Source organism: Episyrphus balteatus, chromosome 1 (assembly GCF_945859705.1).
Source record: "Episyrphus balteatus chromosome 1, idEpiBalt1.1, whole genome shotgun sequence".
Lineage (NCBI taxonomy): Eukaryota > Metazoa > Arthropoda > Insecta > Diptera > Syrphidae > Episyrphus > Episyrphus balteatus.
Genome location: NC_079134.1, coordinates 32,228,673 through 32,244,503, shown reverse-complemented (window position 1 = coordinate 32,244,503; position 15,831 = coordinate 32,228,673). Strand labels below are relative to the sequence as shown.

The 15,831-nt window shown below is 30.5% G+C and overlaps 1 protein-coding gene across 1 annotated transcript in view; it reads left to right on the top strand.

Annotated features, from left to right (window-relative positions):
- Positions 1-15,248, top strand: part of LOC129912775 (uncharacterized) — a 132,430-nt gene extending 117,182 nt beyond the window's left edge. Inside the window, exon 6 of the mRNA XM_055991230.1 lies at positions 14,257-15,248. Within this exon, the coding sequence (XP_055847205.1) occupies positions 14,257-15,231 (975 nt within the window). The 3' untranslated portion in view covers positions 15,232-15,248. The remainder of the gene's footprint in view (positions 1-14,256) is intronic.
- Positions 15,249-15,831: the final 583 nt, after the last annotated feature.

The following is a 15,831-nucleotide window of genomic DNA, read 5'->3' as shown; positions in this document are numbered from 1 at the left end:
AATCATCATGAATAATTTTTTTGTGTTTTTCCTCAATAAACACAAAAAAACTAAAAAAAGGATTGCACATCCTACTACTGTTTTATAATAAATCATTATATTTTTATATTTATTTAAATTTTTTTTTTTGTTTTTCTATGTAATATAATTTTCATTTTATATGAATTGAACCACATTTTGTGTTGTATGTTTAATTAATTGCAAAAGATGCATAATTGGTAGATCATTAGGTATCCACTAACCCGCAACGTCAATTATTCGAATATTAAATGAAATAATTAATCAAAATATATGTAATTTTAATTTGAAATTTATGCATGTAGAAAAAAAATATATCTACAAAATACAAACAAAATAAGAGAAAAAAAAAAAAAAAAATATAACATTGTTGATAATTTTGTTTGGCACTTTGACGGTGATTTTATTAAAAAAATAATACATTTTTGTTAGCCTGCCTCTCTTGCTCGTCCGTCGTAAAGTTCAAAATTTTAACTCTTCACCAGATTTATGTGGTTTAGTGATAATTGCAATTGCCTGATGTATGTTGAAACAGTGTAGGACAATAAATTGTATACACGAACTATAATTATTTTATTAAAGGAGTTCTAATAAAAAAGTTGTCCTGACGAGATTGTAAATGAAAAAGTAAAGCCTGTTTACGGACGATGATTTTAAGTGATAACGTTGTAAGAAAACAGGTTGTGTACTTTTGTTTAAAATGAGTCAATTGAAGAGTTTATTTATTTCAATTTTTTTACTTTTCTCACTATATTAATTTTTTATTTGAAAAGCTTAAAAAAAAATATACCATTGAAAAGCCAAATATTTCTTCTAAAGAATAAAACCATTTTTAAATTTTTACAATGCGCAAAAAGTATTAAAATAATTTATTAAATACAATCATTTCTTATGAAAAAAGTGAAAAAAACTACTTCCATCACCCAAAAATCCATTTTTTTTAAATGACAACCTATAATAAATTGTATACCATCTGAAAGCCTATTATTTCAGCTCAAAATATTTATATCGCCCATGTCTGTGCGACGTCTACAAAAAGAGATAGAATTTTTTGAACCCAATAAGTTTTCATCAAAAAAAGCAAAAATATCAATATTTTTTATTTTGTCACGCCATTAAATTAATTTTTTTCTGTGACAACCCTTATTAAATTTTATATCATAAGAAAGCTTATTATTTCACTTTTCATATGATGTTTCAATGATATTTCTTTGATGACTACAAAAAAAGTTAGATTTTTTTAAAGTCAACCATTTCGAAATTCCAAACTGAGATTACGGTACTTATCACACTGCAGTGCACTGGTGGCTGTTCTGTTCATGGGCAACAGATTTCCATAGGTTATGTGTGATATACCAAATGAAAGGTAATATTAACAGCATGCTCAATAAAGTTAAATAAAATTTTTATCTGCTCTAGATCAAAAAAAAGAACTTGTGGAAAAAAAGAACTTTATTTTACCGTTATCTCAAAATTGTGACTACGAAATTGAATTGATTATCTATCTACAGCATTAATTTTATTCATTTATTTGTTGAAGAAAAAAAAAAATTAAAATAAAAATCGGTTAAAAACGGTCAAAAAACTTGGGACAAAAAAAATAGTTTTTCCCGTTATTCGGTCAAAATACATGCATGCGCACGGTTATAGACTACATGTTCTATAAGTTTGAGATTTTTTTAACTCTACAAAAAATTTAAAAAATAAAAAAACTCACCCAAAAATGCCCAAAAATAAGTAGGTGTTATTCAAAAATTCATATTTCGAAACGCAGAGACTTAAAAAAATCCGTATTAGACCCCTAACTTTTTTATATTATTTTTCGAATGAGGTTTTTTAAATTGTCAAAAAAAAAATTTCCCCTATCCATAGTCACTACCTTGTCAAAGGTCTACCTCATGTTTTTGTTAAAAAAAAAAACATTTATAACTTAATTTTGAAATTATTTAGAATTTGTTCAATACTATTGTCAGCCTATCTTCTTCTTCTTCCTTTTTCTCGGCGCTGTTATGATCTCGATGTCGAGGGGATCATAACCTTCCCACGTTACTGCTTCACACTAGTGATCCGCCTGTGGGGTTCGCCGGGTTGACCTCAGAAATCGGCGGCAAGCCTCCCGGTTTTGTATTGTTCCGTTTCTGAGGCCAACTGAATGCTGGTGTTTTTGCATTTGCTTGTACCAGGAGTTTTTAGGCCTACCTTTCTTATTATTTCGTGTTGGAACGTTGTATGATATTGCTTTTTTGACAGGGTTCTCAGGATCTCTCCTTTGAACATGGCAATACCAACTGAGTCGGTCGTGTTCAATTTTTTTGTCAGCCTATCAATATATTTATCTATCGTTTAAAAAAAATTCAACTTTCTACAACGCACAGTGGCCCGTTTTGACTTTTTTGCTTGCAAAATTAATATCTTCTAAACAAATAAAGACATCGCCAAAATTTTTTTATCTTGAAGGAAATTTCCAAGGCTATGAAAATTGTGAGTTTCAAAAAAAAAAACTTTACAGGGTGTTTCAGAATTTGGTGTTAAAATAAGAAGTTTTAGATAAGGTTGTAAACATAATGGTATTTTGATTACAATCGTCTAAGATCAATTTCTGAAGTAATCTGAGTTAGGTGACACAGTGGGGAAAAAGGAAAGGAACCAATTCGAGTGAAACAGTGGGTAGAAAAGTATTTTTTTTGTTTTTTATTTTTATGCAATTTTTTTATTTTTCTTTATAGAAGAGTACATTTATAATGTATTTCAGTGATATATTACAAGTCAAACAGTGGAAAAAGATAAAAGTAACAAATTAAGACATACAAAACACTAGATTTCTTTAAAACTATCATCTAAATCCGGGGTAATTTGTAATAAACTCATCACTTCTGGAGAGTATTGTTCTTGCAGATCTTTTTGGTTTCTTACATGCCTTAAGGAAGAAATAGGTGTATCCGATGAGGTTGCAAGCTGTTAAATAGGTCTTCATTCTGCCAAATCCTTGAAACTTTGCACGTATTTTGATATCTGTACTTCTTGTGGTCTTTAACTTTGCACTCCTGGGCTTCTTCTGACAGTTCTCCAAGTGGAAGTGATTGATATTCGATGATATTTTGACTATGGACCATTATTTTGTGAAGAGTAGGCGTGCGTAGTTTTTCAGGATACTTTTTTTTAGAAGCTCTGCTGTTTTCTTAGTATACTCTCCAAATTTAACTGCATTCACTACTTCCCTGCAATTCAAAACATTCAGTAGGTATTATTTTCAGCATCATAATAACTTCTCCATTGACTCCAGTTATTCGAGCGGTTGCATCTGATTGTTCTCCTTTAAGTGTTTCCATTACACTGGTCAACAAGGTTTTTGCCACAACAACCAAAATATACTTTTCTATATGTTTTTGATGTGTTGAACTCGAATTTGAAGTCAGAAAATTTTTATTGGCCTCCGTTTTTAAAATATTACCGTTAGAAAATGTCAAAAACGTCATTTTGGCTGTTTTCGAGGTTATGTTTTTATGTGGGGTAATTCCTTATGAAAAAAATTTTTATCAGAGCCTATAAGAACTGGTTTTATTCTTCCAAAAAATATTTTAATCTTTCCGAAATCTCTTTTACTGCCCGAGATATTTAAAATTTAATGAGTGGTCTTCGACTCAGAAAAAGCACTGACCAACCAAATTAAACTTTTTTTTGCCACAAGAACCCAACTAAACTTTTCTAAAGGTTTTTGGGTTGCTGAACTCGAATCCGCAATCAGAAAAATTCTATGGGCCTCCGTTTTTGAAATATTACCGTTATAAAATGCAAAAAAAGGTTTTTTTTATAACGGTTATATTTTAAGAACGGAAACTAATAGAATTTTTCTGATTACGGATTCGAGTTCAGCAACCCAAAAACCTTTAGAAAATTATATTTTAGTTCTTGGGGCAAAAATTCTGTTACCAGTGACTTAAACTTTAGATTAAGTTTAGTTTCTCTTTAGCTTATTAACTGAAACTTAAGATATCTCGAGCAACTAAAGAGATATAGGGAAAATTTTAAAATTTTTGAAAGAAGAATATCTGTTCTTATAATCACCGTTACAAATTTGTATGCAATGAATTACCGTACATAAAAACAGAAGCTCGAAAACAGCCAAAATGACGTTTTTTAGCATTTTATAACGGTAATATTTCAAAAACGGAGGCCAATCAAATTTTTCTGACTTCAGATTCGAGTTCAGCACATCAAAAACCTCTAGAAAAGTATATCTTGGTTCTTGTGGCAAAAAAAAGTTCAATTTTGTTGACCAGTGTTATTAGTATTTCCATAGCCTTTCTTTGGTTTATCCACATCAAGTCCAAGCTCTTCTCGAAAACGCGTTTGGATCGCTTGTTTTCTTCTCTTTTCCATCTCCTTGGTCCCAATATATTCATAAAAAATCATGTTATTGAAATCCACCACTTACAAAACAAAGAACTCCAATTTTCCAAGATTTTATTTTCACACATGAAAAAAAATGTCGAAAAATTGACTGACCTTTTCAAATCAAATCGCTCTAGCTCAGTTGGATGCAAAATGACGCAGCTGAGCTTTTGGATTTTTATTAAGAAATATATAAGGATTTTGAATCAGCTGAGCTTGGTTTGATTACGTAGGAATCTTTTTTTTCTATGCAATTTGAAGTCGAAAAAGTGTGCAAAAAACAGTGTTTCAAAAAACATTAAATTAAACAATTAAAAAATAATTTTTTAAATTTTTTTTTTTAATTTTTGGTTTAAATATTTACACAGCATTTGAAAAAAAATAAAAATCAAACGTTTTAGGAGCCCTCTTCCTAGTTTTAACACTTAAAGCTAAGAAAAAAAAATAAAAAAACAGATTTTTTTTCATAGTAAAAAATTATTAACCACCCGAAAAATGAATATTGCAAGCACTTTTGTCACGTTTAGAAAATAGCCACTTTTTTAAATTTTGTTTTACTATTAAATGACTAAATTTAAAAAAAAATTCTACATTTTTATACAACTTTAGGTTGATATCTTTTAAATAAGCTACAGACTGTGGCGTACGTTGATTCGTCGGGGCCCCGGGGCAAGACTATATTTTGGGGCCCCTTTGATATTTGTGGGCCCCTTAGATACAAAAAAAGTACGCATACGCCATACATTTTTTGTTTTGTATGGCTTATTTATTTTTAGGTTTATTTTAATGTTTTAAAATGTTGTAATGCACTTTGCTATTTTTACATAAAACTTCAATCTTAAAAGTAGTAAATACTTGTACTAGGGGCCCCCAAAATTAAATATTTAGAGACCCCTAAAATAAAAATTTTTGAAGCTTACAATTGTAGGTCTTGGGGCTTCTGTTCTGAAGTAATATATACATACATATTTGATTTTCCATCATCAGACATAATTTTTTTTATTTTGGGGCCCCTGAAAAACTAAAATTAAATATTTAGAGACCCCTAAAATAAAAATTTTTGAAGCTTAGAATTGATAGTTCTTGGGGCCTCTTTTCTGAAGTAATGTGTCCACATTTGATTTTCCATCATCAAACATAGTTTATTTCTTTTGGGGCCCCTGAAAAATTATTTTTGGGGCCTCACAATTAAGTGCTTAGAGGCCCCTAAAATATAATATAATTTTTTTGGAGCCAAGAATTAATAGGTATTGGGGCCTCTGTACTGATGTAATATTCGGAATGCCACCAAGAACGTAATGTTTTATTTTGGGCCCTGATGTATTTATGTTGGGGCCCTTAAATTAATATTTAATTTTCCATTTGATTGTTTTGAACCACATAAGTAATAGCTTTTGAGGATCCTCAAATAATATTTGTCATGTCATCAGAAAATTTGATGAATATTTTTGGGCTCCTTAGTAATAGATTTTGGGGCCCTCAAATTAATATTTGATTGGGGCTCCTAAAGTAATATTTAGTAATCCATTAACAAATATAATTTAATTAAAAAAACAATTTTTTTTTTATTTTATTTTTTTTAAGTCCATTTGCGGCCCCTGCAGGACCCTGGCTTGAAGTTGATTTTTGCTTTTTTGGGGCCCCTAATGTATTATTTGTGGTTATAAAGTTTTTTCAAGTCATATTTTTTGGGGCCCTAAGATAAAATTATATATATAAAATATCCGAAGTGATTGAAATACCTTTTAATTAACTTCGTTACTCAATTTCTGCTAACAGTTTCCTTTCCTGCATTGTCTCCAGTGGGGGCCCTGAGTGCGGTCGGGGGCCCCGGGGCGTCGCCCCGCTTGCCCCAAGGGAGTGTACGCCCCTGGCTAAAGAAGATTTTTGTATCTCTAATAGTTTATTTTTAATTGAAATTTTTGCCGCACTACTAAAAATTTTAAGTGGAACGGGTATAAATGGCGTCACTTTTTCGTGGATGCTACCCTGGTTCATCGATTTATAAGACGTTATCACTTCAAAAAATTAAAATTAGAAATTGTTTTAATTTTTTTTATTAATTAAATGTTTCGAAAACTGGCTTATTAATGTTATGAAAATTAGTTTTTTTTTAAACTTTAAGATTTTAATACGAGTATTACTTAAAAATAATAATTCAGGAAACTATAATTATAAGAAATTTTCAAAATTTATGTTTGAAATGATTATTGGGTGGGTCTTGTACTTACAATAAAAACGAGCAACAAGTAAAAATATAATCACTGTTTAAGGGTTATATTATTGTGTCCTAGACTGTTAAGAGTTGACAGGATATTAAAGTTCATGTTACAAAGTATTTTCGTTTTTTTCAGTTTTTTTTTTGTTTTTTATGAAAAAATATAATGAATGAATGGCAAATACTATTTTATATTAATATTTAATTGAATAGGATAGGATATGAATTTTAATACTCGGTTGTCATGTGGTGAGGTATTAATACCCACAGCCAGGATGTTAAAATTAACCGCCGAATAAAATTGTCGGCCATCACTTGGCATGGCGTACATCAATTTTTATATGCCAAATGCATATTTTAAAGAGCTGGAGACAATGTTATGTGGTAAAGGGATATTTTATTCGACTATTATTGTTGTTGTTATTTTGTAGTTTTTGGGGGGATAAAAAAAAATATTTATTTTTGTGTGAATCAAAAAAAAAAAAGATTATCAAAGATGTCATTTAATATGCAAATTACTTTTCATAAGAGGATTTGGTTAAAAAAAATATTTTTTTTTTCATTTTCCCATAAATCTCATAATCGAAATAATTTTGTGTCTCCCTCAAGCTATTTATTAATTTACAATTGTTTATTGCGTTGAGATGTTAAGAGTATTATTTAATTTGCGGAAGTATTGAATAATAAAAAATAAATGTATTTCGTGTGGCTTTTTATTAACAGATCCCTCAAAAAAGTCGTCAGGACTTATCAGTTGAAAAACGATTAATGGCTGAATAATGAAGAAGTGATGACCTACTTGAATAATTTTAATGGTATCTTCAAAAGCTCATTTATATAAGTAAAAATGAATTTCAATCAAAGTGACAGAAACACAAAATTGCGTTGGAAATATGAGCTTCTTGTCTCTGTCCGAATGATTAGATAGGCGCCTTCCATGTTAATATCTGCCATGTGGTCAGTATATTTTGCGTTTCCATCGAGCAATCCAATTGAATTTCGCTGGAAATCTGCTGCTAGTCATTTTACTCGTCAATATTTGCTGTGACAGCGGTTTCTGCTTTTTGCATTTATTTTATTATAGGTATAGTTTTAGTTACAACATTATTGCGTTTTGTTGTCACATTTTTATACTTTACTCACCTTGACTTTGTACTTTGTAGTATTCCATTAGAAGTATAGCCGCACTACGCCGCCGATAGAAAAAAAATCAATATCTAATATTTCTCGAAGGGCAGGTGTTGTTGGGGGAATACGGAACATAGTTCATACTTGTGGTTTGGTAATGATATCAGATCTCATGTATGAGACATTATTTTCCCTTTGTTTATGTGTAGCAGGTAATAGAAATAAATCGTAGTATTTATATCGGGCTACTCACTAATGACTTTTTTTTTCAAATTTTATTTTACGATGGGTCTTTTAAAATTGCCATTCATTTTTTGAAAAACTAGAAATGATATTTAGTTTGAGTTAATATTTGCTTAGTTTTATTTTTTTCATTAAAGGCCTGAAAATGTATTCACTACATACTTAAACAATTTTTATATAGGTATGTTTATTGTTTTTAAAGTAAAGCAGTATGACTTTGGTGCTCTGGACCTTTAAGGTTTTAAATTGTTTCCAATTTTTACAAAAAAAGTCCCTCTGTCCTTCTATCAATATCTATTTTTAAAAATTCACTGATATTACACTGGCATTTAAATCGTCTTTTCTGAGTAAGGACTATGAGTTTATAGTAAATGCGACTTAACACATCTTTTTATGAAAGTTTCCCCAAAAATATTGTAGACTATTTCTATGACTCAGTTTAGATTTTTTTTCAGCTCATTTGACCATGAAGATGATTCTTCATCGTTGAATGAGTTAAGACACGAATATCTTAAGCGGATATAGTTAATTTAAAAAATTACCCTCCTCAGGTTTTCTTATTCATCTTGAATAATGCATTCAAATTTCTAATCTTGGATTGAAGCGATTAGAATCTTCTTCTTCCTTTTTCTCGGCGCTGTTATGATCTCGATGTCGAGGGGATCATAACTATCCCACGTTACTGCTTCACACTAGTGATCCGCTTGTGGGGTTCGCCGATTAGAATAACATGTTGATAACTGACATTTTCGCAAAAATTTGTTGTTAAATTAAAAACTATTATTAAATCCAAAGCTCCAAAAGAATTTAGATAAAATAGGGAAAAACTAATCAGACTTATATGCAATTTTCATAAAGGCCCATTTAATGAATTAACATAAAAAGCTTAAAACGTGGTACTTACCACAACCTTCTTCTAATCTTCTGCGATTTGTACCATATAGTTTTTGTTTATACGCAATGAAATTTAGTCGAAAACTGAAATAAATTTATAACGTACCCAATCTCAACACCTTTGGTTTCATTATTTCAAGCTTAGTTTGAGCGAAATATTTCCTGTCGCCGCCGATAAAAACGAAAAGACCATAATTTTTAAGTTCAGACACTTATTGATTTTATATTTCATACATTACCTCCTTTATATGGAATTAGATCAAAGCAAGTCTGATTAAGTGGATTATTTGTTGATTAAAATTAGTAAATTTAAAATTATAGTCTACGATGTAATGTTAACTTCACTGTCTTTCTTTTGTCATCTTTTCAGTAGATTCCTGTTAAGGTATTTGAGCAAATCAAGTTATATTTTAGACTTACTTTTCTCAAAATTGTATTCTACACCAATTAGGTTGGAGAGAATGTTGTTGACTTATATATTTTTGCCGCCGGGTACAAAGGGGTTAAGTCATAATTGATAGTTTGCCTGAAAATGTGAAGTTGAGCTAATCGATGAACTTTTGAGCATTGATCCTCTTATTTTTATAGAAAAGAGTTGTTCTAAATTAATGTTTTTGCTACCAAATAAAAGAGAAAAAAGAGGTTATTCTTATTTCATCGAAACCCGGAAAGTGTAATTTTGTGACTTAACCCCTTTGTACCCGGCGGCAAAGATAAATGAACTTAACCACAAATCCAAAATATGTTCAACTTTAGGTAAAATCAAGAATTTATATCTTATGAGATATTTTTAATTGTCAAATTTTTTTACTAAAACATTTTTTCCAAAAATATCAAAGTAGGGGAAAGTGGCCTAAAATGGCACCCCAAGGTAAAATGGCCCCCTTGCTAGAAATCGTAGAATCGAAAATAATTAGAAAGTTTTATGAACGCGATTCTTTAGTTTATCTGGCAAATACGAAATTTCAGCAACTTCAAGCCATTATTTGAAATTTGACAGGTCAAACTGTCTCTATCCACCTCAAAAATTTTGTGAAATTTTTTTTTGCAAAAAAAAAGGATAAAAAAAAAACATTGTATTTTGGAAAAAGAAGTTAATGTATGTACGCATGAAGTATTTCTTATTAATTTTTCCAAGTTGTTGGCATGAGCTAATTATACTTCACTTTGAAATTTAACAATAAACTGAAATTGTTCAATTTTATAACTTGAAACAAAAAAATAACGAAATGTTGTAGGTACATACAATTTTAAAGTTCAAGTGACCTCAATTCCAAATTTATAAAGCGTTTCGCCTACTTAATAAAAATAATTTTAATAATTTTTTATTATTTTTGTTATTTTTCTTCGTTATTAAATGTTGTACATAGGTACTACAATACTGAATAAATGGATACCTACATTAATTTTCGCTTATATACTGGATTTAAGCTTAACATTGAACAAAAGTGGGTAACAAGCAGCTGAAGATATCTCGGACAGTAGAAAAGATGTCGGAAAGATTTAAATAAATTTAACGGTAATATTTCAAAAACGAGATGTGGTCGAATATGTCTGTTAGTGTCCGACCGAAGCTTCGGATTCGGCCTTCGGCTTCGGCAGAATTCGCTCAAAAAAACAACATTCGGCCAAACGTTCGGCTTCGGCTATTTTAGGCCGAAGTTTTGGCCGAAGCCGAAGGTTCTGTTTATTATATCGAGCATCGTACTAGGCACTGGAAAAAATTTCAGTTTTTGAAATTTTTGAATATCTAAGAAAAGATTGCAATTTTTTCTTCGGTAGGTATTCAAAAATTTCAAAACAAATGTGTGCCGCATAGTAGCCGCCGAACAAAATTTCAAATTTTGAATTTTGGAGGAGAATTCTTGACTTTTTTCAACCTTAGGCTTCGGCTTCGGCTTCGGATGAAAATCGACCTTCGGTCGGACACTAATGTCTGTCTTTGGATTCGAGTTCGGCGCACCGAAACCCTTTGAAAAAGTATAGTTTAGTCTGGTATTTAAAGGGTTCTTTAAAGAGCATTTTAAGATGTTAGCATGGTGCTTAAGGAAATGGTCAAAGAGACAAAAACTCGTTTTTTGAAAAATCCCTTACCAAAATTTGTAATGGTACAAAAAATTTTTGTTTTCCATTATAAAACTTCATCGACTTCTTTAACGATACAAAATTGGTAGAGACTTTAAGGGAGATTTTCAGATAGGTAATCAAATCACTAAAATACAAAAACAAACCATTTAGTGCTGCACATATTAGGCTTATATTTGTTTATAATATATATCTTTTGATTTTCTGAAAAAAAATTTCGGGGGGGGGGGTTAAACCCCCAAACCCCTCCCCCTAAATACGGCTATGGTTCGTTAACGAATGGTTGCTTTGCATTGCTGCCGTACTAAGCAAAAAGGGTGTATGAGTCAAAAATCCAAAATTGAGTTAAGGGTATATTTGACTTAGTGAAACAATGCCTCATTTATATGTTAACTAAAAACATCGCATTTCCAATTCCAAGTGGATCAAAATATTCAATGAAGATGACCACAACGATGTAACTCCGCTGTATACCCTAAAAGAAAATTGCATTTATCTCAAAACTACAAGAATGGATATGCTTAGCTTTTTACCCTTTCAGAACCTTTCAGAACACAAAAACTTAAATAATATGGGAAAATTACCTAATAAAAAAGTCAGATTTCTTAAGAAAAAAAATTTTATCTCAGTTATTTATGGAATATTCTCAACAATGTTATACCATTTTGAAAAGAAAATTGAACACACCAACTTTTAAGGTAACTTGCCGAAACATCGTAGAGCATTTTTTTTACACTACGGTTCATTGAATTAGAGTCATGTCAAAATTTTTTAGTACTTAGTTGGGCAAAAAAGTAATATTTGCTTTAAAACTGATGCAGTTGAGTTAAAATTTTTGAATGCATTTGGTAGCAGGGTTATTCAAGGTTGCGTAGCAAAAGAAAAAAAAAATGAGAAAACTTAAGATTTGTAGTCACGGCACATGAAAAACCGTCACAGGGTGACCATTTTTTCGACTTTTTTTCAAATGCCCATAACTCACAAAATATATGGCTGCGATTTTTTTTATTATTTTTCTGATAACTGTCACCACTTATTCTATCTACCGTTTCGACGTTAACTTTTGGGACACCCTGTATATTTTATTCCATTAGGAATATTTTATTTTATTAGGAATATTTTTTAGTTTTTGTTATCTATATTTTTTTTGTTTTACTTGTTTTGTTTGTTTTTTTATGAAGAATGTATTTTTTTTTCAAATCCCGGGATTATCCCGGGATCCCGGGATTCAATTTTTCAAATCCCGAAATCCCGGGATCGGAAAATCATCCCGGGATTGCAATCTCTACCCGTAAGCCGCCCAGTTTATATTTAAGGTAAAAGTTCTGAAGTTCCTTAGAAGTTTTTTTTCTAAAAATTTTACTGAAATTGTTAAGAAAATATCCTGTTTTGAACCTAAGATTATATTTGCTTTCTTAATTACTATAACAAAACTAAAATTAATTCTTGTTAATATAAAAGAACGTTCAGTAGTTATGTGAAAATGGGTTAATTTCGAGATAAGTTGTTATCAGGGCTTGCATTTTTTAAGCAGAAAAAGAAATACATTTTTCAATATCCTTTCGTAATGCATTTTCTATGTGGGCCAAAATACTTTTTGATACCTTATTAGATTAGTGAATTAAAAAAAAATATTTACATTTTTATCAATATATTTTCATATATTTTAGTTGACATAGAATGGTTATACTTTAATCTATTATAAAATAACATTTGCACCGATGTTTGGATTGATATTTCTATATTTATGATAGTTACTTACAGAAAATTTCAGTTTTATTTGCAAAATCATAAAATTAAGCTCTCTAATATTCTTATTTTTAAACTATAGGAACAACGTTAGTCTAATATAAATAAATAAAACAAAATACCTGTACTATAAACTCAATTTTTATTTTCTACTCAACCAACCAAAATCCCATAAAAAATAATTATTTTCAATTTTCTAATTTTTATTTCCATTCGCAAAACATTTCAAATTATAAATTCCAATCACCGAAAAAAGAGGGAATCCCTCATTATCATAAAAAATCATTCTGCGATTAGCATGCATATTTGTATAAAGGCATACTGATATTTCTATTCCGGTTCGAAAAACAAAAAAAAAAAAAAATATTATACTACGTGACTCAGTATCAAAACAAACACCAGCTCTTACCTGATTTTTCTAAATCAATCTATGAGGTAAACAAAAAAAAGTCTCTTAAATCCGATACCATTCGCCCTCTATTGCTGACAAACACATGTTGCTGATGATAGATACATGTCTATATCTTTCACACCCTCAATAATTTCTCTCTTTATTTCACACTTCCGCGTGAAACATCAAAATTTCTACAGAATTTCATCAAAATTATCATAAAATAATGTAACTATTGTTGAAAATATCACAAAAAGCTCTTGAAAAATTGAACTTTAATTCCGATCGCGCATCCATTCTGAAGGTGACATCACTACTTGGTGATCAACTGACTACGTAGTTGAAATATTAATCACACAAAACCACCATCGCTAGCAACAATCAACAGATATTCATCAGATACATGTATCATCGTTGGTTGAAGTTTTGTTGTTTTTCTAGATGAATAATGAAATAGTGGAGGGGTTATTACTAAGAAAGCTTGCAACATTTCGAAGAAATTCAAGCTCTATTCTGCGACTCTGTATAAAAGATAGAATCTGAAGGATTGAATTAATCATTCGCGTTTAACAATCACTCGTAGATACTCCCAAGAGCGAAATACTTTATTTTTTTTTTTTGATAATTTTTATTGTTCATTTGTGGTGAGTATATCAACTGCAGATTGATGGATTAAAAAGTGTATCATATTTATTTTTTTAAAATTCATTTTTGTCCTTGTTCCTTGGTGATTGATATAAAATTGCATGAAAAAAGGAAAATATAATAAACCCATACAAACATAAAAACGCATCACTAATTAACTCGATCATAATTACAGCCACGCCATCGCCGCTGACAGTAAAGTTGTCAAGCATAAAATTAACCAAGCAATAAACAAGGCTACCCAACCGCATGTCATACATTCTCCCTGAGTGTCCTTTTCGACGTCCTTTATAATTCTTTTTTTTTACCATCAAACTTTTGTGATAAAATTTTTAAAAACAAAAAAATATATAAAAAAAAATTCCAATTTTTCTTTTTCAATTTCACGCACTTTTCCTCATATCAACACAAACACACGCACGCACAAAATAAAATCATTGTCCTTTGCACAAACACATTGACACAAAAAAAAAAACAACAAAAACAAACACAGATTACCACAGAAGCAATTACCACAGAAATGTTGGACACCGGGATGCCATCATTGGACAACAATGCCATCGACACTGACAGCCCTGTCAAGCGTGATGAACTTCAAGAGGACACCCCATCTCCAACTACCACCGAAGGATTGGAAGATACCGAAGTTGTAGCCACCCTTAGCGAGGATACTCCAAATCTAGCTGGCAATGCAATAAAAAGCGAACAACTCTCAGAACCCGTGGAGGCGGAAAATGTTAATGAGAACGAAGACATCAAGTCCTCCTCTACTGCTGCTGAATCCTCGTCCTCCTCCGAAAATGATGGAGAAAATGATAGCGGCAAGGACGATAGTAATGGCGAAATTAATGAATCAATCGTCGTAAATCAGAATGCTGAGGATGCTGTCGAAGAGCTCGAGGAGCTACTGGAAAAACGACAAGAACTACAAGAAGTCATTGCCGAGAAACAGATGCAAGCTTTAGTGGATTCGGTTGGAGAGAAATTATCAATGGCCGACGCGGACGAGGAGCGTTTTGCCGATGAAGTTGAAAAGATGGTATCGACCGACGACAATGCTGATGATGACGATGTTAGGGACGAGGAGACCATTGAAGAGGCAACACAAAAGCCATACAATCAAGAATCCCATTCATTGCGCGAAGATGTCTCATCTTCAGATGATGAAGATGACAACGAAGACGCCGCTGATACCGAGGAGAAGGGTGGTGACACCCCCACTAAGAATGAAGGACTCGAATCTGAATGGGGTGGCATCGTTAGTTTGGATGATAAGAATATTTTGACAAACGAAATCGATATGTACGAGAGTGTGCCGATTGATTTGTCAAATGACATTGCTATAAATGACATAATGGCTGATCAGGCAGCACCAGTCAATCCGGATGCGGAGTTATTTGATGTGGAAGAATTGACATTGGGACAAGATGAACCAAAAAGACTTGAATTGTTGGCTGATATCAAGTAGAAAAGTTATATATATAGCAAATATTTTTTATTATGTATTTTTTTTATAGAAGTTATTAAAATTATTTAATTTAAGCAACAAAAAAAAAGGAATAAAATCATCATCATTATAATACTCAATAAATAAAAAAATTATATAAAAATTTTGCCATAAAAGCAATTATTATGACTGCAATATAATTTTTAACATATTTAACTAATTTGTCTAAATTGTAATTTTAAGTCTGATTTTTATTAAAAAAAATTATATTTATATAAATAATATGCTTTGATCATTCGTTTTGTTTTAAAAATAGATAGAGCGTCGATTTAATGGAAATTAAAATAAAAAAAAAAGATGAGCTAAAAGTAAGTCATCTACAGTTAATTTATTCAGCCAATGATAAAAATATTATTAATTGTTAAGTATTATAATAACAAAAATTGTAATTGCAAGAAGTTTTTTTTAAAAAAATAATACATACATTGATTGAGATTGAACAATAATTTTAAAGAATAAATGAATAGAAATTATTATTTATATTTAATTAAAATAAAAAATTAATAATATTTATAATAAAATGTATTTATTTATATTTATTTTGTAGTTTATTAAGAAAAT